The sequence below is a fragment of the Antedon mediterranea genome, chromosome 2, assembly GCF_964355755.1.
Source record: "Antedon mediterranea chromosome 2, ecAntMedi1.1, whole genome shotgun sequence".
Taxonomy (NCBI): Eukaryota; Metazoa; Echinodermata; class Crinoidea; order Comatulida; family Antedonidae; genus Antedon; species Antedon mediterranea.
In genome coordinates this window covers 37,364,632-37,388,149 of record NC_092671.1, presented here as the reverse complement: position 1 = coordinate 37,388,149, position 23,518 = coordinate 37,364,632, and the positions used below count along the sequence as shown (strand labels likewise).

Sequence of the window (23,518 nt, the reverse complement as noted above, 5' to 3'; positions counted from 1 at the left end):
TATCACTACCATATTCACGCATATCACACATTTTTTGTCAAACTAGTTTGATAGTGTAGACAGAGCTTTATACAATGATTGTTTTACCTTTCACATATGAGAATGGTGTCGCCCCCTATGCAGAGCTCATTACGCTTTTTTCGATGGTACGGTTCAAGCTTTCGTTTTTCGTCCCTGAATTGATTAAGCTGTTCTTCACAATCTTCAAACTTTTCAGGAAGTGTCTTGGACCTAATTTGTTTATTTAAAAAAATGTACAGTATAAAAACAAAACTGAACTTATTCTGTGTAAAGCTCTGTCTACACTATCAAACTACTTTGACAAAAAAGTGTTAAGTGCCTAAATATGGTAGTGATATGACATCATCATGTCCATATATGGGCATATCACATTTTTTTCACATAAAGTTTGATAGTGTAGACATAGCTTAATAAAACAAAACTACCAAAAAGAGCACTGCACTGCAGATGCTTTATTTTTTCCAGTAGATAACACTTGCCTTTACTAAAGAGTACTATTTAAATTTTCTATCAATTGGCTAGGAAAATTAATCATGGAAAAAGGTTGATATAATGATTGGGAATAGAATGAAATCTTACGATAAGCACTTGGCTGGACTTTGCTTTCTCTCATGTACACCTTCTTCCCATAGGAATCGTCTGCTATGAACTGGAACCTGCTTTTTTTTCAAAACAACTGTCGCCGACTTCAAATTTGTAAACATGTCGCGATGGCGCTTCGACAACGGTACCATTTGTATCTTAGAACTCGATCTGTAAAATTAATTTATGTTTCCATTTTCTTGTAAATACTTTAAACTGATCTTTGAGATTTTACAAGTTTCAATGTTGTTTTTAATTACTTTTTCTAATAAAAAAAATAAATTTAACCTGAAATTGCAAACTTGGTATGGCATGCTGTCTGCTGGAACATGAGTTTTTTCTAAAAGTGAAAAGTGTTCTCTTTGGCCTCTCTGTGAAGTATTTTTTCTATTTGATGGTACCTGAACAAATTAATACAAATTTCATCATTATTTTATCAGCAAACAATTATAAAGTAAACAATTTACAGTCGACTCTACCAATACCGGACACCTTTGGACTGGCCTAATATATCTGGTTTTCCAGAAAGTCTGGTATTCAGAATGTGTTTCTAATGGTAAAAATGAATTGAGAATGAATGAGACATTTGGACCTAAAAAAAAAAGTCTGGCATTGTGACTCAGTTTCCAGTTTTCAGATAGTCCGGCATTGGGAGAGTCGACTGTATATTTAATTTTAAATTGACATTTTTTTTTTTAAATAGGCAATTGCAACAACCACTAGCATTATTAAATTTTATAAACCAACCTTTGGAAGTGAGGGTATCAATGCATTGTTTTCCTTCGGCTCATAATTCTTCACTGTTCGTTCACCAATTTTCGGTAACTCAACCCCAACATATTTCTCATCAAGACCCTGCTGCTGTGAGATGGGATAAAGTTGGATACCTGTGTTTGAAATCAAAGGGAAGACTTGCTTGTTTGGGTCACTCTGTTGTCCCTCTGTGCTGTGGGGATCAGTCGTCTCCGTCATCTTGTTTAGCTAACAATATTGCATCGTTAAGACATCTTTTGGAGCTTCAATCATGAAGTAAAGTAGTCACAAAGTATCCATCTAAATAAAAAAAATGGAATAAAATGTGATTTTTCAACCTGACTGTATTATATCATTTTAATTAAACTGATGAAGTGTTGCTAGAAAGCTCTGCTAATTTTTCTGGCTGTACTTTATTGTTTTGATGTAGCTTTTTTGGTCTCCATTTAGATCCAGCCACTGATACCCACAGCATTGCCATTTTTTCAGTAATTTGCCTTTGGATTTATCATTTTTTACCTTTTTTTTACTCACATATCAGTGTGTGGAGCCAATAAATAGAGGGTCCTGTGACAATTGAAACTGAAGGGTCAGGAGGTACAATTTGATACCAACATAAAACGTTTTAATTGACATAATAATATAATATATATCGACCCTGTCGATTTTTTTTAACGGAAAAATAATCTAAAATATAGCTACTTTTAGGACGGGCGGTCTCGTAATGGTAGGCCCTTAGAACTACCTTCTTGACTTTAAGCAGGTTCTTAGAGTGGGCACGACGAAAGGGTTCCCCACTGTGCAATTGTTAGTGTTGTTTCTTAGTAACACTAAACAATGTGCTATTCACACCTACTTACTAAATGAACGATCTCTATATAATAAAGAAGTGTTACTATAAAGAATGCATAATGAAGAAAATCAACAGTAACATATAGTATTATACATACCTGGCTTAATAAATATAAAAAAGAAGTGGATTTCAACATAAAATCATTTTTATTGCAATGTTTATTGCTCGTGTCACACCGTCTGGTGGCGTTTTCACATATCTGAGATGACCCATCGATTACCTGCTGCTTTGTTTAGGTGACCCTCTCCTTGTTTATAGGCGCGTACATTTAATTGTGTCAGATCAAGGCAATCTACAATACAAGGGATGCTGAACTCCGGAGATCAAAGAGTTTATCTGTGGCTGCGACACGATCAGTCCCACGACCAACAAAAGAATAGAAAAGTTTTCATTCTAGAAGGATAAGATAATAATTAATGCTGTTGACCAGAGTTACACATCCTTGCTTTGATAAACATTATATTTTTAAAACCAATCAAATGACGTCATGATCAAAATCGTTGTATTGTCACGATTTTATTATTGCTTTTACTGATAATGAAGTAATTGGATTGGACTTTGGAAAATTATCATTTTCATCAAGCATGATGATTATATATCTACGAGAAAAAAATTCTTTTGTTTTATGCATAAAAAATGTGTGTTTATCTTATTTATCGTTATCATTATGTCCTGTTCTTAGTTGCCTTGGTCAGACTGACTCAAATAAAAACATTGGAAACCAACAATTATTAATTTCTGAAAACGGATTTTCGACTTCTTCACTTAGAACCAAAAATAGACCCATAAAACCACGTTATACACTAGAAACAATTATACATATTTGTTCATGTTTTTTACCCTTATTACCCACTATTCAACACGCTGTTTCTATTTTCTTTTATTCCTGTCCACCCAGGCAGCACTTGCCAACTCATATGCTATGACTTTATCCAAATTCCCTCACTTGCACTGATGAAGGGCTAGTGTTGCCCGAAAGCTCTGATAAATTAACTTTTCTGGCTGTTTACTTTATCGTTTTGATTTAGCTTTTCGTTTTTTTTTGTATCTCCATTGAAATCCAGCCACTGATACCCACAGCATTGTCATTTTTTTCAGTAATTTACCAATTTGGATTCATGTTTTTTTATATACAAATAATTACACAGTAGCCGTGTGAGTATACATCCGCCGCAAAATGAAATAGAGGTATAGAAAAGAAAAAAAGGGTGTGTAAAAGTAAAGAGTAATATCATTGGCTTATATCATGGAGATATAAAATACCTCCATGCTTATATATAATAATGATAAAAAAAGGGGAGAAGTATATATATCCCCATGAAAATATTAATGTACATTTAGAACAACGTCTTATCACCGCGGATTGATAGACTATGTAAAAGGTGTGAGCATTTTAAATTCTAACGTCATACATAAAAGAATGAAACGATTTTCCCCTTTCAAAAAGTAGAAGAATCTATAACAGTGATTGACCATACAAATGAGAGGTAATGGTTGCCAATGCTAACCGTCCCATTCATACAAAGCATGATCATAATAGCGGTAAATAAATAGCGGTTACGTACGTAGATTGTCTGCTATTTATCTGTTCATTCATAAATTGAAACAAAAACATTGACAGGCTGTAGCCCCATTCTATCTACTACACTAGAGACATAGGCCTATAAGGTATGTATTAACAATTATTATAGTAATTTTATGTAAGCATATTGTAGGTCTAGAGTGTAATGAATAAAAACACACATTCCCTCCGCCGGTAAATCCAATCAGCATGCGCTACTACTACTCGACGTCGTGTACACATTCCACACACTGGACTGCGGCACTGCCTGGTTCCGAATTTTCTTCTGACGAGCCCCGAGCCTTTTTGCCTGCTGCTGCTGCCTGACGTGCGGTAAGCTGACTAGGCTAGGCTAGCTTTCCAGCTTGCCTACTATTTAGGCCAAGGCAAAGACCTATTCAACATTTCCATTTTTTGTAGGCCTTTATTTATAGCATAGGGCCTAGCCTAGCCCTAGGCCTATATTAATTTAACAAAAATATTTTTATAAAAATAAGTGGAAAATCCCCTTTCTTGGACGTACAACATACATATAGAAAGAAGTGTAACCGTCCCTTATGTCACAGATTTCCTCATCTACTCTGTTTATTTTTTATATTTCCAGTAAATTTATTGTAAAAACGTATTAGGCCTAGCCTATGTTTCTAACAAAATTAAAAACATATTAATTTATAATTATTTTATATTTTTATTTAGTTATATTACAGGTGGTATTCTACAGCAGAGTTTTGTTAATATATTTGACAGCAGGTTTACTTGCCTGAAATTGTGTTACTCACATGGATATAATATTGTAATTACCACCCGCTGCTACAGTATCATTACAAGCCCCTATTTCTTTTGGAAGGTTTACTTTAATAATAATTAAGAACTTGATTTTCTTGTGGCCTACAGTCTCTTTTTTTTCTGGAAGAAGATATTAATTTAACAACCCAAAGGCAAGGCCGTAGCGAGAGGTTCAAAACAGACGAGGCAAGATTCTTTAAATATAATTAATTAAAAATATGACGATCTCTGCTGGGCCTGGGGAATTGGTGTGGGTAGGGAAAATTGAAAGTTTCTCACTTCGTCTGCCTCATGCTGGCTACGGGGCTGGGGAAAACTAAGCTTTTAAAGCGGTTTCTTTTCTATGCAAAAAGACTATGAATATTTAAAATTGACATCATTTTAACATTGACTAGAGCAATGTCTTGATAAACACTAGAATACTTAAATATAGTTCTTAAAAATTCAAGTTTGTTTGAAATTACAGGGAAAGATTAAATACCTGAAGATTATACTTAATAGGTTTACAACTAATAGGGGATTTCGTTTTAATGATAGAATTTATCAGACTTTCAATCCGTTAACTTACTTAGGCACCATCGATGAGTATCGTAATGCATTTCTTATCAAAAATCAGTGCAATGCAATTATCTATCTTAGCTAATGCATTGTACAATGAGCCTACCATAATATTTCTAATTAAAGGCATCGCAAGGATCGAAGTAAGTGCCCAACATTTTAGAAAATATTGATTTGATTTTGATGGAGATGTCCTTCTTCTTGAATGTTTATGTAACATCCTTGGTATAGGAGGCAAACGTAATGGCTGTTTATTGGAGTAAAAATAGAATTGAATTCTGATATCATCATACTTTACTATCTCATAAGTATGCTGACGTCAGTATCCTCCTAATTAGAATAGGCACTCCATTATCTGTTACAATATTGACTTTAATTTCTATACTTAGAATTTATTCGGTTATGTTTACCATGACTTAATTTCTGTGTAAGTTCTCGAGTTCAAATGAACACACTAAAGTAGCTCTACCAAAAATAAATACTGTTCATAAAATATTGATGGTTGTATTTCTGGTGTTAAAAAAAAATATATTTATGGATACAGTACTACTGTATTTATAAACTCAAAATACAGCAGTCATGTAATTTGGATGAAAATTTGAGCAATCTTTCAATTTTTTTATTTTTAAAGATAAAAAAAAATAAGCTTATATAGTCATGAGCCTGCTTTAAAAATTGATGAGAGGATGAAACTGAATGCATTGTATTTGGTCTAAAGCCTTGTCTACAGTACACTACCAAAAAGTGTGATGTGCCCATATACTGTATAGACATGATGATGTCATCACTACCAAACTTAGGCATATCACTACCATATTTGGGCATACAACTCTTTGTTGATAGTGTAGACAGAGCTCAAGATAGCATGTTCATGTGTTATACATACCTGGGTGAAACAGCATGCATCAACTGTATGCATTCTCTGACAGCTGTTCTTACTCATCATGACATCCATTCTCATTCTGCAGTAAAAGGTGTACTACTATTCAGAATATAAAGAGTCATTGTCTCGTATAAAGCTCTGTCTACACTATCAAACTTTATTTGACAAAAAAAATGTGATGTGCCCAAATATGTTAGTGATATGACATCATCCTGTCTACAATATGGATTATGGATGCAGTATATGGGCACATCACATTTTCTTGTCACATAAAGTGGATATCTATGTGATTGTGAAATTTATTTCATCCTCTTCTTATTGTACCATCATTCAGTTGTAAAGATACAACACATAGGTTTACATTATGTACAAACGATGCACTTTAAAGTATGAATTATTTAGTGCAATTTCTTTATCAAACTGCAAACAAAGATGCATGTTGGAAAAAGATTTATATAAATTCATCCTACAGAGGAAAGTAATTTTGTCTTTAAGGCATGATTGTGGCACAAATTTAGGCATTATTATTATTATGATTATTTTTATTTTTCTGCAACCCAACAGATCGTTTTTATAATTTATAATCTATAATGATGGATCCTCCCCTGGTGGGCTATCTTTTATCTTCTAAATTCTTTACCTAATTATTCATACACAGGGAAATACATTCATTATCTACATTGTATTAATTATTTGTTATAATTTTGATTATGAAATATATATTAATTATAGTACAGTATATCCATAATTTACCTGTATATATGTATAACTTTATTATGAATAACTTGTTTATAATTACAGGTACCCTGACTAGCTGTTGTGCGGGTAGAGAAACCCTAACCGGTTACAGTATTATTACTGCAGATTTGACACTACTTATCTTACAGTATCTACATTCATTATCAACTTTTACGGAAAACAAAAAAGTTTCTACAAAAAAAGTTTGCCAGAACAATTTTCGTCACTAGGAATGGGAGATATTGGGTAAGTACTGTATGTTATATAATATAAGATTCTTACTACTTAGAATTAAAGAGTGTTTGTTTTGTTTTTCATGGTACCTTATGCCCCTTTCACATCACCTATCAAAACTCTGAAGTTTACTATGCAGCCAGGGCTGGATTCAAGGGGGGTCAAAAAGATACAGTAGGACATCATTTCATTACTTTTAGGCCCTGGGCACCCATCATTTCAGCAGCAGAGTGACCATACCGTACAAAATTCCAGGGTTGACATCCCAGTGTGTGTAAACGGCAGATTTTTGGTAGGTAATATTAAAGGGGCATACAGTAGGAAGGTCACTAGTGAGGATAATTTATTACGTACTGTAATGTTTTAACACAACCAATAGTAAACTGCAGTACTGTCAGTGTCAGACATTAGTGTTTTTTTCTTTAATACTGTCAGTCATTCAAAGTATGTTTAATAAACATTCATTAGCTTTTATAATAATAACGGGTAATTTATTTTCCAAGGATAATGTACTACTGTATATTGGATTTCAATAATATTCTAAATGGATCCTATTATGCATTGTGCTGATTAATGTAAGAGCCGTAATTTAGTGGTATTACTGAAGGCTCGTCAAATTATATGGTATTGGTAGAATAATAACAATTATTATGAGGAAGAGAAATGATTAAGTTAAATTATTAATATAATAATAATAAAACATTAAAGAAAGAAATAACCTCTGCTAGAATTGATAAAAAAAAACATAAATTGATTCTTATCGTTGTACTTGGCTCCCACTAGACACGCAACCCAAGGACGAAATCGCATCGTAAGTGATTTGACCAATCACAAGCAATAGATTATTCAAACTGTCACTTGTTATTGGTCAACTTGCACTGGGCGTTATCAGTTTATGGGAACCAAGCTTAAGTTTGTTATTAAATAAACTAATAAATACTACAAAAACTGGACCAATTAACGTAACTGCAATGTATTTATTTTTCCCCTCGCTGCCACCAGACGTCAAAACAGTCCATCTTCAGCGGCTAAACCAGTGTCCTCCTCAGAGGCGGCAAAAGAAAAGATATTCTTGGGCATTCCATTATCTCAGTATGTCTAGTATACAGTGTTCTGAATTTTATCAACAAATTTATCATGAATGCTTTTGTTGGGTGTTTTTATTTGTTAGTGTTATTTTGGTGTTGTACAGTAATCCAATTTGGTGTTATTCCAATTGAATGTAACACTTGTTGTATTTAAATTAGTGTTCATTTTAAAATTTACTTTTTTTCATAAAACATTTTCAGTTAGTTTTTAGTGTATTTTGTAAAAAACTAAGTCTCATTTGAGGCTTAGGAAGTGGAGTTTAAAGAGTCGTGGTACTAGGTCAGGATTGAACTCCAGACCTTGGGATTGGAAGGCAAGCACATTAACCACCAATCTTCAGCTCCACTAATGTTTTAGATAAAATTGTTTTTATGCAATTATGCAAATATCTATATTATTATTATTCCTAATTTGTTTAGATCATTCATTTATTTATTATAATACATCGCTTAAAACATAAATAATTTATTTAACATTACTAGTACAGTAGTAACAGCTTAATAATAGTATTTAAATATTAAGTACAGTTACTATTAATAAACGGCCTGTAGTATACCAGCATAGTGATCTGCAATGGTAATTGTGTATTAGTCTTGTTTAAATTTACTCAATTAAAACCGAAACAAATTTGACATGTGATCAATAGTAGGCATAATTTATGCAAAAAATTATCTATGCATGAATACAGTGCATTCTACGGCATTCCATTAATTAGAGGAATGTTTAATTTTCTTTGTCTACCATCACAAAATTAAAGCTTACTAATTAATAATAATAAACTTTTGATTTGATTTACTTCTTTATTTGTTTAAAAAAAAATCATTAAATTGACACAAAATTGTACTGTGTTATTGTAATATTTTCCTGCATGCATTTTGTAGAGTTGACTACAGTAGAACCACTATGAAGGGAACATCTTCAAAAATGTATCATCCATTTCGTGCCTAGCTTACTTGGATAAACCAACAATAGCCTTTCTCCTCGAGGAGCAAGATATTACTCGAAAAGTACAAATTTACATTGAAACTCCCTTCTCCACAAATGGTATAGTCTGAACTACAGTATGTCCTCAGGTGGGAGCCTCCCCACAAACCACCATGATGTTTGACACAGTGTTAAAACCATAGTGATTCTACTGTGACTTCATACCTTTTATTTTGTCATCCCACAATATTGATTTAATCCAGAATAGACAAGAACAGTATAACTACATTTCTCTCATCTTGAAATTGTCATAATTTTACTTTACTTTCACCTGTTTGGTTATATAATATAATTTTTCACTAACTAAAAATATCTTTAGTAAAGTTATTCATGTATAGTATTTGTTTTACAGAGTTGGCGCCAAGTGCATAAACGGTGCTGTTGCTGGGATTGTTGGCGTAACCTGTATTTTTCCAATAGATTTAGTCAAAACACGTCTTCAGAACCAGCAGACTGGATGTACTGGTACTCGCATGTACAGCAGTCTGTAAGTACTGTACATATTTTGTTTAATTTCCACAAATTCATTGTAGCATCTCTATGATATAGAACCTCTTTTCATTTATTTGTCTGTTAAAAATACAATTTACAAAACTTTGACAAAGAACAAGAGAAAAAAAAACACACAACTAGGCAGAGACAGGTTTCCTAAAAAGCGAATAATAATAATCACTATCCATTGCACCTCCAGCAAAGTTGTGAATTATTAGCAATTACATTTTCAGTACTATGAATTATTTATGCCTTCTTCTCGGCAGTCAATTATTTTATGAATAAAACATCTTTCTAATCAAAAAATTTAAAATTATACCGCAATATCTTAAGATATTGTTTAAATTATACTGCACATCTTAAGATATTTTAAAAGTTATACTGTACCATCTTAAGATATTGTTTAAATTATACTGCACTTATTAAAGATATTGTTTTTTAAAACTTATTTTTGGTCCCGACAGGCATGATTGCTTCATTAAGACGTTGAGACAAGAAGGATTCCGTGGTCTTTACAAAGGTGAGTGTTTGTATATTATAATATAAAATTGTTGTATATTAATTTGTGTGTACATGTGGTACATCTATTTTGATGTGATATACTATGGGGGATAAATTGTGAGGGTTTTTTGCACCCATATTTATAATTTGTTAAAATCGCACTGTGAACTTGGTGAGATGTTAAAGGCCAATTTACACAGACGATCGGTAACGGTAACAAAACTGTAGAATCTATTTTATAATTCCTTATGACCATTTACACACACACAACACGGAGTGAAAGGGGCGGCTTCCGCTCATGATAGATGCATATTCTACGTGGGACAAGCTATGCGGTTCCGCTTACACCGTTACCGCTCGTCTGTGTAAATTGGCCTTTATACTGTTTTTATAGAAGGAAAAAAAATGAAATATTAACATTTTTATATTGCATTTAAAATAACATAAAGAATCTTAAGTAACCCAACACAACATATTACTGGTACAATAGAGATATTAAATATTATATATTATATATTCCCTATAATATCTCTATGCTGGTACACCCGCACACACATATTTTCTTGCACACAAACACATGCATATTATTTACAAACGCATTCCTTTAGTCAAGTGTGGATAGTGTAGTAATTATTTATGTCTTTATGCACAAGTTCTTTGATCTATAGTAGCATTTCCCTGTAGGTAGCTAATACACTACATGTCTATTCTTCAGATTTAGCGGGGGAAGAAAGTAAATCGTAATTATTGATTTTCAAATTTTCTGAATATATTACTAAAAATAGAATCTGGATTTTCTTCTGAAAATAATTATTTATTTATTAAAAATTCAGCATAACAAATATAAAATACCTTAAAAGGAAACGATGGGCCAATGTCCCAACAAAGAAGTTGGAACCTCTTGAATTAATTAATAATTATTAATAATAATAAATTAATTATCAAACATTATTTTATGAGAAAAATATAAATAATATATAATAATAAACATAATTAAATATTAAAATAAATATGAAAATAAGAAAGTACAGTAAAATTAGATTGAATTAATTTATAAAGAACAAATTGAATACTGCAAATAATAATACAATACAACAATAAATATAGTAGTTTAAATAAAGACAATTGTAAGAATTTAAATTACAGTAACTTTGACTTTTAATAACATTATCATGTAATGCCTGGTTTCCATAAAATCGCTACACGACAGAGCGTAGCGATTCTATGGAAACGCTAGAATTTATCGGGGATCTAGTACGCGAGCGCTAAATATTCTTTGGTACGCGTATACGATTCATCGCCGGCAAAGTTGAACATAGTTGAACTTTGCTGATTTGACTGCGATTTGCCTTCCCGATTGCGTCGGCGACATCTGCGCGTGTAGCGATTTTAATGGAAACGCTGTAGCGATTTTAATGGAAACCAGGCTTAACTATAATGCATTGTCACAAACACAATTAAATAGTAAAATTAAATATTAAATTAAGTACAGTAAAATTAATAATTAATTAATTAGTATAATTTATAAAGAACAAGTTCAAATTCAATACTGCAAATAATAATATATTTTAAAAATATAGCATTTTTAAGAATTTAAATAACCTTTGACATTAAAAACATTTTCAAGTAACTATTATATGCGTTATCACAAAATAAATGATCATTACATAATCAATATCAATATGTAATTTGATGAAATTATTTGTAATTAATCATGATTAATAATTGATTTATTATTCAAAGTTGACTATATAATTTATTCAAAATTTGCAAATTAAAGGCATAAATTCTATTTATACATTTCTAGGTGCTTTGAATTGATATTTCAATAAATCCCAGAATAAATCTTGTGAAGAACAAGATTACCATCTTTCCAATAAAAGTGAATCGCTTTTTCTTATCATTTATTATTTCACCTTTTATGTATAGAGGGTGACCCTTAACAGCCCATGCTGACAATCAAGGGGCCACTTATGTTATCTTTGGGTATTTCCTTAAATAAAAAGCAAAACAATTATTTAATCATCTTTTATGTTTAATATATAAGCGACTTTTTCTCATTCTCACAGATTTCCTCATCTTTCTCATTTCAAATTAATGAATTAAACTTCAGTATATCACTATTATTATTATTACATATTATATAAATATTACATAAATGTATTTTTGAAACACGTTTAATGCTGTAATATGTGGGATTGTTTTGATGTAGTATTTTATTGGGTGCACCATTTAAAACTGGTTGATATAGGATAATAAGATACGACGGGGGACAGTATGTTCTCTAATGATGTACAGTGGTTGCATGGTCTTTCCATGGTTTATTCTATTTCAGTACACGCCTAACCTTCCGCCGCAAGAAACACGCCAACCATGAGGGCACTACGCTCACCGAGTGGAAGCTCCGTACGAGATGAAACGGCGGGCCTTGCGCAAGAAATCCATGTTTGGTGTGTTGATAAAGCATGATCTCATTTCTTCTTAAAATGCAGAAGAATTTGTTGAATGAATATTTTAATATTTAATGCATTTAATTTATTTAATGCATTACGTAATATTAATAATTTATAACTGTTGCTAATTTGGAAAATAAATTAAAAATATTAATAATAAAGTATTAACCCCAAGGAATAAAACATGTACTATGGTTGATTCAATTATTTTAGCCTTCATCATTTATAATCGTCACACATATAATATGCAAAAATTATTTGTCCCATATAAATAATTATTTAATTTTTAATATTTAAATACCCTTTTCGAAATTCATGTACAATTGGTATTTTAACAAATTTTCTCTTTAAAAAAAAGTAATTAATCAAAAATGTGAAATATGTTACAAATGCTATAAATCTGATTAGATTGATTAAAATTCTGGAAGCCTTTCAGATATTCAGTCTCCATAAGATATATGAGCAGCGTACATGAGTGTGCTCTTATTTCCCTTTTGAATGATCGATACATTTACAATTTTAAAAGCAATTGCAACGAATGTGTACATGTAATCATGTAATGAGTACCTGCTGCTGTATATAAGTACAGCAGCTATGAAACTGTATTGGAATGGTATATTTAGTGCCTATTTTAATTGAATCATACATTACAGAAAAAGATAGATTTGATTTGAATATCATTGAACTATAATCATTTTGTACCAAAAACAGAATTTATAATGAAAAAAAATGTGTGTTCTATTTTGTAATAGTTTTATTAAAAATTACATATCAATAACGTAATATCAATCATATTTCCATGTCAGTTAATTTGTAGCAAAACTAAATTGTTTACTTTTTCGTGTTGTAGGTTATGGTGTAAATGTTACGTTGATATCGCCAGAGAAAGCCATCAAGCTCGTTGGAAATGATATCTTTAGAGCGTTACTCAGTAAAAATGGGTAAGTGAAATTATTCCCTGGTGTCTGATAGTATGTGATAGTAGCTTGGTGGTTAATGTGCTTGCCTTCCAATCCCAATCAATCCTAAACTAGTGTCCGGGTTCAATCCTAATCTAGTGTCAGGGTTCAATCCTAATCTAGTATCAGGGTTGTAACTCACAACTCTTTCTACTCCACCCCCTAAAGCTTTGTCTCTACACTATCAAACTAACTTTATGTGACAAAAAAATGTATTGTATCCATCCTGTAATTGCCGAGTTTTAGACTGTTGTAGTTTCCAAATAGGTAATTTCACTTTCTGTGAAAATATGTTAGGTCTTGTGATGAAAATTTGTGCATTCCTATATTTGGTTACAACATTTTGTAATCGGTAAAACGATCAAATCTTTTGTAAAAACCAGAAATTGTTGGACAAGTAGCATCTTTCAAGAAGTGCCTACTTGTTTGAAGTGTGCCGCTTTGATAAAGTCCGTTTTAAAGATATAAAGTGCAGCAAGGACATTTTGAAAGTGGCTACTCAAAGATAAATAAGATGCGTATTAAAGTTACTCATGCATTTATGTAAATAATAATATTCAGAGAGCAACAGCTAACTTTGAATTGAAAACATTTTTTTACCATAATTGTAATGTATACAGTAATAATAATTTAATATGGAAAAAAAAACGAAAGATAATTTTAATTTGTTTTCAAATTTGCTATTCAGAAAGCAACAGCTAACTTTGAATTGAGAACATTTTTTACCATAATTGTATACAGTAATATGGAAAAAAAAACGAAATTTTAATTTGTTTCCAAATTTGTCTTGAAGTCAAAAGTACTAACTTTTTTTTGTATGACCTTCCAACATAATACTGCAGTATTTCAATGTTTTGAAGGAAAATGTTACAGAAAATATAGACAAGATTTTACATTGCTATTGACTTGAAATCTAAATAGCACCTCAGGGAAACAACTTATCCCTACTAGTATTAGTAATTGTGCAAGAAATATGGGTACATTCTGTGCAGGTAGTAAGTACACTAATACATTGCAATAAATTGTAAATGTTGGAAAGTTAAAACCGCAATTAATTGTGCGCTGAGAGTGTGTATCCATTTGTGGGAGAGATGAATAAATTAAAACAAACAAGATTGTAATTAATTTTTCAATTACTAAAGCTTTGTCTACACTATCAAACTTTATGTGACAAAAAAATATGATATGCCCATAAATGTTTAGTGATATTCTTAAATATGGTAGGGATATGACATCATCATGTCCATATATGGGCACATCGCATTTTCTTTTCAAATGTCACATTAAGAGTGTGTGTATCCATTTGTGGGAGAGATGAATAAATTAAAACAAACAAGATTGTAATTAATTTTTCAATTACTATCTATGAAACCTTTGAATCTGATCTTAACAATATGCAAGTCTTTAAAAAATGAACCATTGAGTATGGTAGAAAACAAATAAGAACTGGGCCAAAAAGGAACACAGACTGGCAATCCCAGAGTTGGTATATAGTGTATACAGTAGTATACAAGACCCCATTTAGTAGTATATTGCGTCATCAATATGTATGTTATTGGTTGAATAGTAATACAGTTACTATACATTTGTATACTAATGTTCAACTTGTAACAATGATACTGTTAAAAAAAACAACACAGACTGGCTATTGTACAGTAGCAGAGTAGACAGTGTATACCAGCTACAGTAAAACTACTATACAAATACTTGTTAGTAGATTGCATCATAAATGTGTATATTATTGGTTGAAAGCAATACAGTATTACTGTTACTGTTAGTAATGTTCAACTTTGTTTATTATTAATGATACTGTCTCAATTTATGATTAATCATTAAATACATAATTATGAACATTATTACTATGGAATGGTTGCTTGATCGCTTTAGTGAAGTTAATAATTGTATTAAAAAAACATTATTTGAGGTTACTGTATGCCACAACCCCAATAAATTCATTTATTATTATCCTATTAAATATAATTAATATTATTAATGTGATTGGATTCTAAACTGATCTAGGTGATTGATCCAAAAGGCTTATTTACTTTATTAGATTAAACTTTTGTCTACTCTTATTAAAAGATAATTGAACATAGAATATTTATACAGTGGGTAAATTTCCAGTTGGGCAGTTGAAACCATCTGTAGAAAAACGGTGCATTATTATTTATTCAGGCCAAAGTTACATTTTACAAAATACAATCCAATTAAAAAAATTAAACAAACACGACACAAGGAGAAAATATAAAATCATAGTGACTAGCTGCCAGGAAAGCACAAAAGCAGCCTAAGCCACTGTCACCAATTAGGTGTGTACCTCCACATAGTGACTAGCTGCCAGGAAAGCACAAAAGTAGCCTAAGCCACTGTCACTTATTAGGTGTGTACCTCCACATAGTGACTAGCTGCCAGGAAAGCACAAAAGCAGCCTAAGCCACTGTCACTTATTAGGTGTGTACCTCCACATAGTGACTAGCTGCCAGGAAAGCACAAAAGCAGCCTAAGCCACTGTCACCAATTAGGTGTGTACCTCCACATAGTGACTAGCTGCCAGGAAAGCACAACAGCAGCCTAAGCCACTGTCACCAATTAGGTGTGTACCTCCAACCAATGACTACTAAATAACTAATACATATAATATAAATAATATAGATGATGACTTAAAGTTAAAATAAGAATTACTTATAAAATTACTTTAAAAAAATAAAAACATCTTTAAAATGGCAATATGATTTTGAAAGAAGAAAATCCACATTATTCACAAGTTCCAAGAACTATCTATTCTTATTAGGTTTTTAAATGTCATCTGAAATCTAAGTATTGTGTGAAATATCTGTAATGTCATGAGGCTTAGTTGCAATCACTTGCTTTCTGTCTGTCTCCAGTTTGTTTAATGCTACAATGCATGATGCGCTATGCTGGATAGTTTCTATGGAAATCTATAAGTGTATGCGTAGGTTGTTACGTTAATTTGTTTAAAACAAATTCATTAGATTTTACACTTGTACTTTAAAGGTGAATTGGAAAACACATCAGTTTTTTATGTATACTATTAGTATAAGCTTTATCTGCATTATCAAACTTTATGCGACAAAAATTGTGATGTACCCAAATATGGTAGTGGTATGTTTAAATCACAGCCACTGATCACCAACTGGGCCCTCTGGGAGACCAGTCTTTGACTGAAGAGGTTACCCAGTATAAATATAAATTTCAATTCAATTCAATTCAAATATGGTAGTGATATGGGCACATCACATTTTTTTTTCGCATAAAGTTTGATAATGTAGATAGAGCTTTAAAGGTTCATGTGAAATAGTCTATGTTCCAGATGTAGTAGATTCAACTATTCATATAAAAGGAAAACTATTTGACACTCATGACGTGTCGTATCTACCTATGCTTGAGTCGGAATGGTTAAAAACAAATCTTGCTAGTGGTGCTCATAAAGAATATTAACAACGTAATTTAAACACTAAACTAGTCTAGTAAAAGTTGTATGGAAGGAATAGAATTTGAACTCGTTCTAAAAATAAAAATTCCTACTGGTTGCAATCGCAATGAATATTAATGTAAAAATGAACACTAGTAAAGTAGGTACTGTATGCGATTATGAATAATAGTTGTTAAAATAGTTGTTAAATTTTATGTGATAAATGTCCATATGGACATGTCATTCACTACCATATTGGGGCATATCACTGCCATATTTAGGCACATCACACAGTTTTTGTCAAACTAGTTTGATAGTGTAGACAGAGCTTAAGTCATAATTGAGTGAATGTATCGAATCCTAGCTATTTGAAGAGGTTAGGATTTGAACCAAGTTTTCGTTCTGTGGCGAATTTGGTTGGCTGTTCTTTTCTGCTCTTGGCAGGCATATCTGAAACTGTATCCAAAGTTAATTACATTTTACATTGTGAATGGAATGTAGATGTTTACCAATCAATACTTGTTCATATTCTTTTACAGCATATGATACCTGAATGCAAATACTGTCTGCAGAGATTTCGATTACAGCCAATGGCGCTACCCCCACTGCCCACTCACTTTCAGATACTTGCTAATATCGTGCTTAATCAATTGGTTTGACATTCAATAAAATCACTCTAATATGAAGAACAAATATGTTTTATTTGATATGTGTGTTGTTTTCAACAAGAAATTTGATTAGGATTGTGTTGCTCTCTATTATAGATAACTGTTTCTTCAACAGTTCTTTTTACTAGGTTTCTACTGCCTTTTTTTTCTCTACTTTGCAAATGTTTTTTTTTTTTTATTCCTTTTTTATTTAAATTTTTTTATTTCCTGATTTTTCAATTTAAATAACATTTGAATATGTTATAATTAAAAATGTAAAAAAATTTAATATATCTGTGCAACTTACTTACAAACTAAAATACTTTTTTTAAAATAGTGAAAAACTTCCAATGTACAAACAGCTGATAGCAGGGGGAGGTGCTGGGCTGTGCCAAGTAGTGATCACCACCCCTATGGAAATGTTGAAAATTCAACTGCAGGATGCTGGCAGAAGCAGTAAGCGTAGTTTACATATTTTGTTGTAATTTTTAAAAATTTAAGATGTATTGTCCCCCAAAAACATGAAAAATATAGATTAATAAATTTCCATAAAAAAAATGTCACTTATAAAATGACAAAATTAACAGTTACATTTTTATCAAATACCCAATTTAACTAAGTTAATGACTATTGTTTGACAATAAAATATTTAGCATATTTAAATAAATTTTAGGGAGACAATATATCTTTAATTTAGAACATTTCTAAATTTTACTTCGCATATAGTAAAACTTTAAAACATGAGAGGGAATGATATTGAGCCCAGTTTCTTTGATTAAAATTCATATAAAATTGTCCTTGATGTGGCTGACATTTTTGTTATAGTTCTACTTTATAGCTTAAAAATTAATTTCCATAAATGCATAAAAAAAGATTTTAAATTAGAATTAAATCCTTTTAAACCACTATGATTAATTAATTGTTATTTTCAGCAAGCTTAAATAGTCTTCGAAACATGTCGGCTCAAGGTCCATCCGGAGAATTATCTTCCAAACTCAGTCCGTTACTCACAAGGGCTTACTCAGCGACTGCTGCCGGGTCGAGGACACCCACAGCCATCGAGATTACGAGGGAGCTCTTTCGTGCTAAAGGAATTCTGGGAATATATCGGGGGCTTGGAGCCACGTTGATGCGAGACATTCCATTTTCAATGATCTATTTTCCACTGTTTGCATACCTCAATCAAAAGGTGAGATCTTTTGTGCATTTATATTTTCAATTTTAACAATTTTAACTAAATTTTGTGTCTGGTGTGGTGACTTGAATACGTAAGCCAAATACTTAAAGAAATATATTAAAATTATTCCCTCTAGTAGTAAGTAATTTTTAATATATTTATTTACACATATATATATATCCATCCAAAGGCAAATTACTGAAAAAATGTCAATGCTGTGGGTATCAGTGGCTGGATCTCAATGGAGATACAAAATAAAAACGAAATCAAAACGAGAAGTAAAACAGCCAGAAAAGTTAGCAGAGCTTTCGGACAACACTAGCCCTTCATCAGTGCACATATGTATATAAAATGATTATGTTGTCGAAAGATCTGTAACATTGTTCATGACATTATCTTAAACACTTAGGTGTCAATCAAGGACTTACCAAAGTTGGAAAAGCTCTCGAAAAACTACGTAAAAGCAGAAGCTGATATAAACTATAGTATCTATAGTAAATATATATAAAAATGTTGAGTCCTTTCCTTGTATGGTCGTTATTTATTTTGTGTTCGACTGTTTAAACTTATTATTTTGTTTGATGTTTTTATATGTGTTTATTTTAATTGCTATATTATATAAATAATAAGCCAAAATTGTGAGTGTGATTAAATAAATAAATAAAAATAATATAAAAATGATTTTTAATATTTTTGTAGGGGATACCATATGAAGGAGGAAAAGCAACTTTTGGTCATTCATTTGTATCTGGTTGCCTAGCAGCAACTTGCTCTTCCATATCAGTTAACCCTATTGATGGTATGCAACTACTTTTATTACTACTATTCATTTTAGAGTTTATTTTTGCAAAAGAAATCACCTATTTTAATGTAGTATTAAATTTGTAATTAAACATTTGAGTTTTGAACCATTCCAATACTTTGATTATTAGAATTAAATGTGATTTGAAACTTTGATTAAGCATGTTGGAGCTAAAAAATAAATCTACATTGCATTGATTTGATTAAGCTAATAATAAGTATATAAAGTGAGACGATATTCATCGATGCGTAAAGGCAGCAGAGAGATTCAATTAATCTTAAGGGAGACTATTGCGTACTGAAGTACGTAGATGGAATAAGCCGCATTTTCTCATGAGAATTGCAATGAAATTACTTCCACGACATATTCTGATACTAAACTTTATAGATTTGAAATCGAAGAATTAATTTGATATACTGCAAATAACAAGCGTTGGCTATATAAACCCATTGCTTTGATATTGTATACACTTAATAGTATAACTATAGAACTGTACATGATGGAATTGAATTACTCTTTCTCTGTCATATAATAGCTTAGACCTTTTCAAAGTAGAGCATGCATTTGACTTTATACTGTATTATTTTTTCTATCGTGAACATCTTTACAGAATTAATTATTTATTTATTCATGGTGTATAAGTGAAGCTATATAACTAGTGAATATTGTAAATGTTGTGTTGAATAATAATATTGTGGAGCTGTAACTTTAAGATAGCTCGTGGCCCTGCTCTTTCAGATATGGGTCACCAGCCCATATTTCCAGATATTTTCCAGATATTTACTATACCTTTGACTAATAAAATTGATAATAGTTTATGTTATTGATATTTTTCTGCTTGCGTTTAAATATATTGCTTATGTTTTATACTTTCAGTTATAAAGACAAGACTACAGTTAATAAAACAAGCTAAGGGAGAACAGTGCTATACTGGTATCGTGGATTGTGCAATGAAAATATATAAAAATGAGGGCCTGTCTGCTTTCTTCAAGGGTGCTTCCTGTCGAATGCTCGTAATAGCTCCGTTATTCGGCATTGCTCAGGGCGTGTACTACATCGGTGTTGGTGAATTCGTCCTAGGTATTAATCGTCCGTAGAATTGACCAATTAGTGACTTCGGTCATTTAGTTGATGAGTATTTGTGCCAAACCGTCTTAGTATGCCTTGACGTACAGTATGTCCTTAGATCTTCCAACGTATACGTGTAATAAGTGAATGTTACTTGCCGTACCTATGTGACTATTATTGACATGAGCTCAGTTGGTTTTTACTTCGTTTTTAATTGTATGCAGAAAATTAAAAATAACGTAAACATGTACTGACCCTAAAGCGTGGTTCCCATTAGAACGTAACGAAATATCGACGCAAAGTGCTGTATTGTGTAATCATAAGTGGGAACCGACGACGCAACAATGCTGCAAACATCGCAGGTTTGATTTCACGCAGGCGGGGGAAAACAAAATTATTGGAAGGGCATTTTCCGTTACATTGCGTATGTAGTGGGAACCAAGCTTTAGGCTCAATTAGTAATAGCATTTATATAGCTATGCATTTATTCATACAGTAATAGTAAAATTATATGTGTAAACCCATTCCACAATACACTAAATGGTAAACAATACTTTTTGTGTGGAGATGTCTGTTTTATGAAATAACAGTAATACCTTGATTGAATACTGATATGGTAAACAATCAATATACTTTGTTAATAATATATCTTGAATTTACTGTTTGTATCAGTGTCCGTCTCAGTGGTGTAACGGAAAAAGGTTTAGCACTCCTAAGGGGCCCTCCAACACTGGGTAGATGCATTGTGACTGCTCATGCTCAGGGGCCTCTGGGTTTAGTCAGTGAGCGCTTATAGCCGTTATGCCACTGGTCCGTCAGTACAACTACCTTTTGTCCAATATGCCTGTGTCTCTGCATCCTGCCCCCACTACCAGATGTTAAAAAGTGCAACTTTAATATAGTAAGAAAAAAAATGAACAATGAACATAAACAGCTGATGTTAATTATAATAGAAGTTATTTATTCTGTTTTCAAACAATTTAGTTATTTATTTAGTAAAATGGTTTATATTTTGTTGGGACATTTAATGTCTATAGAGTAGATTGTATAGCAATCTGGTTAGTATACCAGGGTTATATATGCAACTGAGAACATAACATTAGATTATATTTTTTTATGTGAATATTGTATAACAGTAAACAATATAACAGTAAACAATATACAGTTGATAGCCTCCAACAAATAGCTTTGTGTTCCTTTAAAAATAGAAGCATAGTTGTTGTTGTATTTCTGTTTTATTTATTATTTAGCATTTAAACAGAAGGCTTCGTGTCTTATTTATGAGGATGGTGTTAAAAATTATGTAGGCCCCAATCATGAAGAGAGAAATGGTTGACCTAAACTTAAGCTCTGTCCACACTATCGAACTTTATGTAGCCAAAAAAATGTGATGTGGCCTTGTATGGACATGATGATGTCATATCACTACCATATTTGGGCACATCACACTTTTTTTGTCACTTTAAGTTTGATAGTGTGGACAGAGCTTAAGTTGAGTTCATTAGATTTAATTTTAAGTTTCATTTCAATTATTATGTTCTCAAAACAACAGTACATGTACAAAGTTAGATTCTTTGTATGAACTAAACGATTTTGATTTTGTTACAATTCCTTAATTCTTCATTCCAATGTGAATTTGCATACATGAAACAAGTAATTTAAAGTAGGCAAGCCATTAAGTTTACTTTATAATAATAATATTTTTTAAAACTACACCTTTACAACGGTGCCACATGTTCATACACGGTGCGTTCTTAAAATAAATATATAGACAACAGATACATACAAAATCAATGGAACAAACAGATACAAAAATAATAATTAACCCACCGACACGGTCGCTGTCGGTTACTGATAAATTGAGAGTAATATAAAGAGTAATACAATTGATTATAGATGACGTGTCATATAAGGCCTAGGTAATGCTGAAATATCTATGTCTACACTATCACAAACTTTATGTGACAAAAAAATGTGATGTGCCCATATATTGACATGATGGACATATCACTACAATATTTAAGCATATTGCTACCATATTTGGGCACATCACATGTTGATAATGTCAACAACAACTTTACACAGCTTTATAAATGAGATTCTAAGCTTAACAGTATTTGTATTGTGTTACAGTCATTGATGAATCAGCATTACTTTTGCAGGGAAAACTCACAAAAATTTCTAAATATCTAGTGAAATGTAAATCATTGGTAAAAATGTCCCCTAAAGGATGTGCCAGCAACGGCTGTGTTGCATCATCAATTTTATTAATTGTTTATGTGGATAAGATCCAAAATTTTGGCATAATATGTTCAGGTATTATTGCTACACAGAGGAATACAGTAATCTGTATGCATGAACTTGGGATTGTACATGTACATATACTCTAGTAGCTAGATCAACTTTCGTATGCACTTTGAGGTCCAGAGAATTTGACTTCAGAAATTGGTTTAGGATGGTCAAACAATCATTATTGGCTTGGTTACACATTTTGAAAATGTGGCGAAAGGTCAAAAGGTCAGGGTGAAAGGTTATCAAACTAAATACCAATAGGTCCTTAAATCTCGACAACCACTGGTCACAGCGAGGTAATTTTGGTCTCAAATTGATCAGAAAGTATACATTTATATTCAGTCTAATGGGACATTTTAGTCAAAAATGACCGGAAATGTCATTTCTGACCTTTGACCCACACCCCAGGGCATGTATGTATCTCCATAACTACTGATCGTAGACACTTGAATTTGGTCTTAAATTGTTTGAAATAAACATTTTGTTATTTGTAGCACATTTTTAAAAATGTTACAAAAGGTCAAAGGGTCAAGGTCAAAGGTTATATGAACAAATATAAATAGATACTTGTATCTCGGCAACCACTCGTCGCAGCAAGTCGATTTTAGTCTCAAAATGTTCAGAAGGCATGCTTTCATATTCAATCTAATGG

The 23,518-nt window shown here is 31.8% G+C and overlaps 1 protein-coding gene across 2 annotated transcripts; it reads left to right on the top strand.

Moving 5' to 3' along the window:
- The first annotated feature begins 3,775 nt into the window (after positions 1-3,775).
- Positions 3,776-22,645, top strand: LOC140040973 (mitochondrial glutamate carrier 1-like). 2 transcript variants are annotated; one of them, XM_072087284.1, is made up of 10 exons: positions 3,776-3,877; positions 6,799-6,981; positions 7,972-8,061; positions 9,395-9,529; positions 9,999-10,054; positions 13,339-13,429; positions 17,865-17,983; positions 18,460-18,716; positions 19,404-19,503; positions 20,383-22,645. In XM_072087284.1, exons 2-10 carry the CDS (start codon positions 6,968-6,970, stop codon positions 20,601-20,603), a joined length of 1,083 nt encoding a protein of 360 aa, XP_071943385.1. In that variant the 5' UTR covers positions 3,776-3,877; positions 6,799-6,967; the 3' UTR covers positions 20,604-22,645. The 2 variants fall into 2 exon arrangements, with proteins under 2 accessions (XP_071943385.1, XP_071943386.1); XM_072087285.1 differs by lacking the exons at positions 3,776-3,877; positions 7,972-8,061 and having other exon boundaries at positions 6,968-6,981.
- Positions 22,646-23,518: the final 873 nt, after the last annotated feature.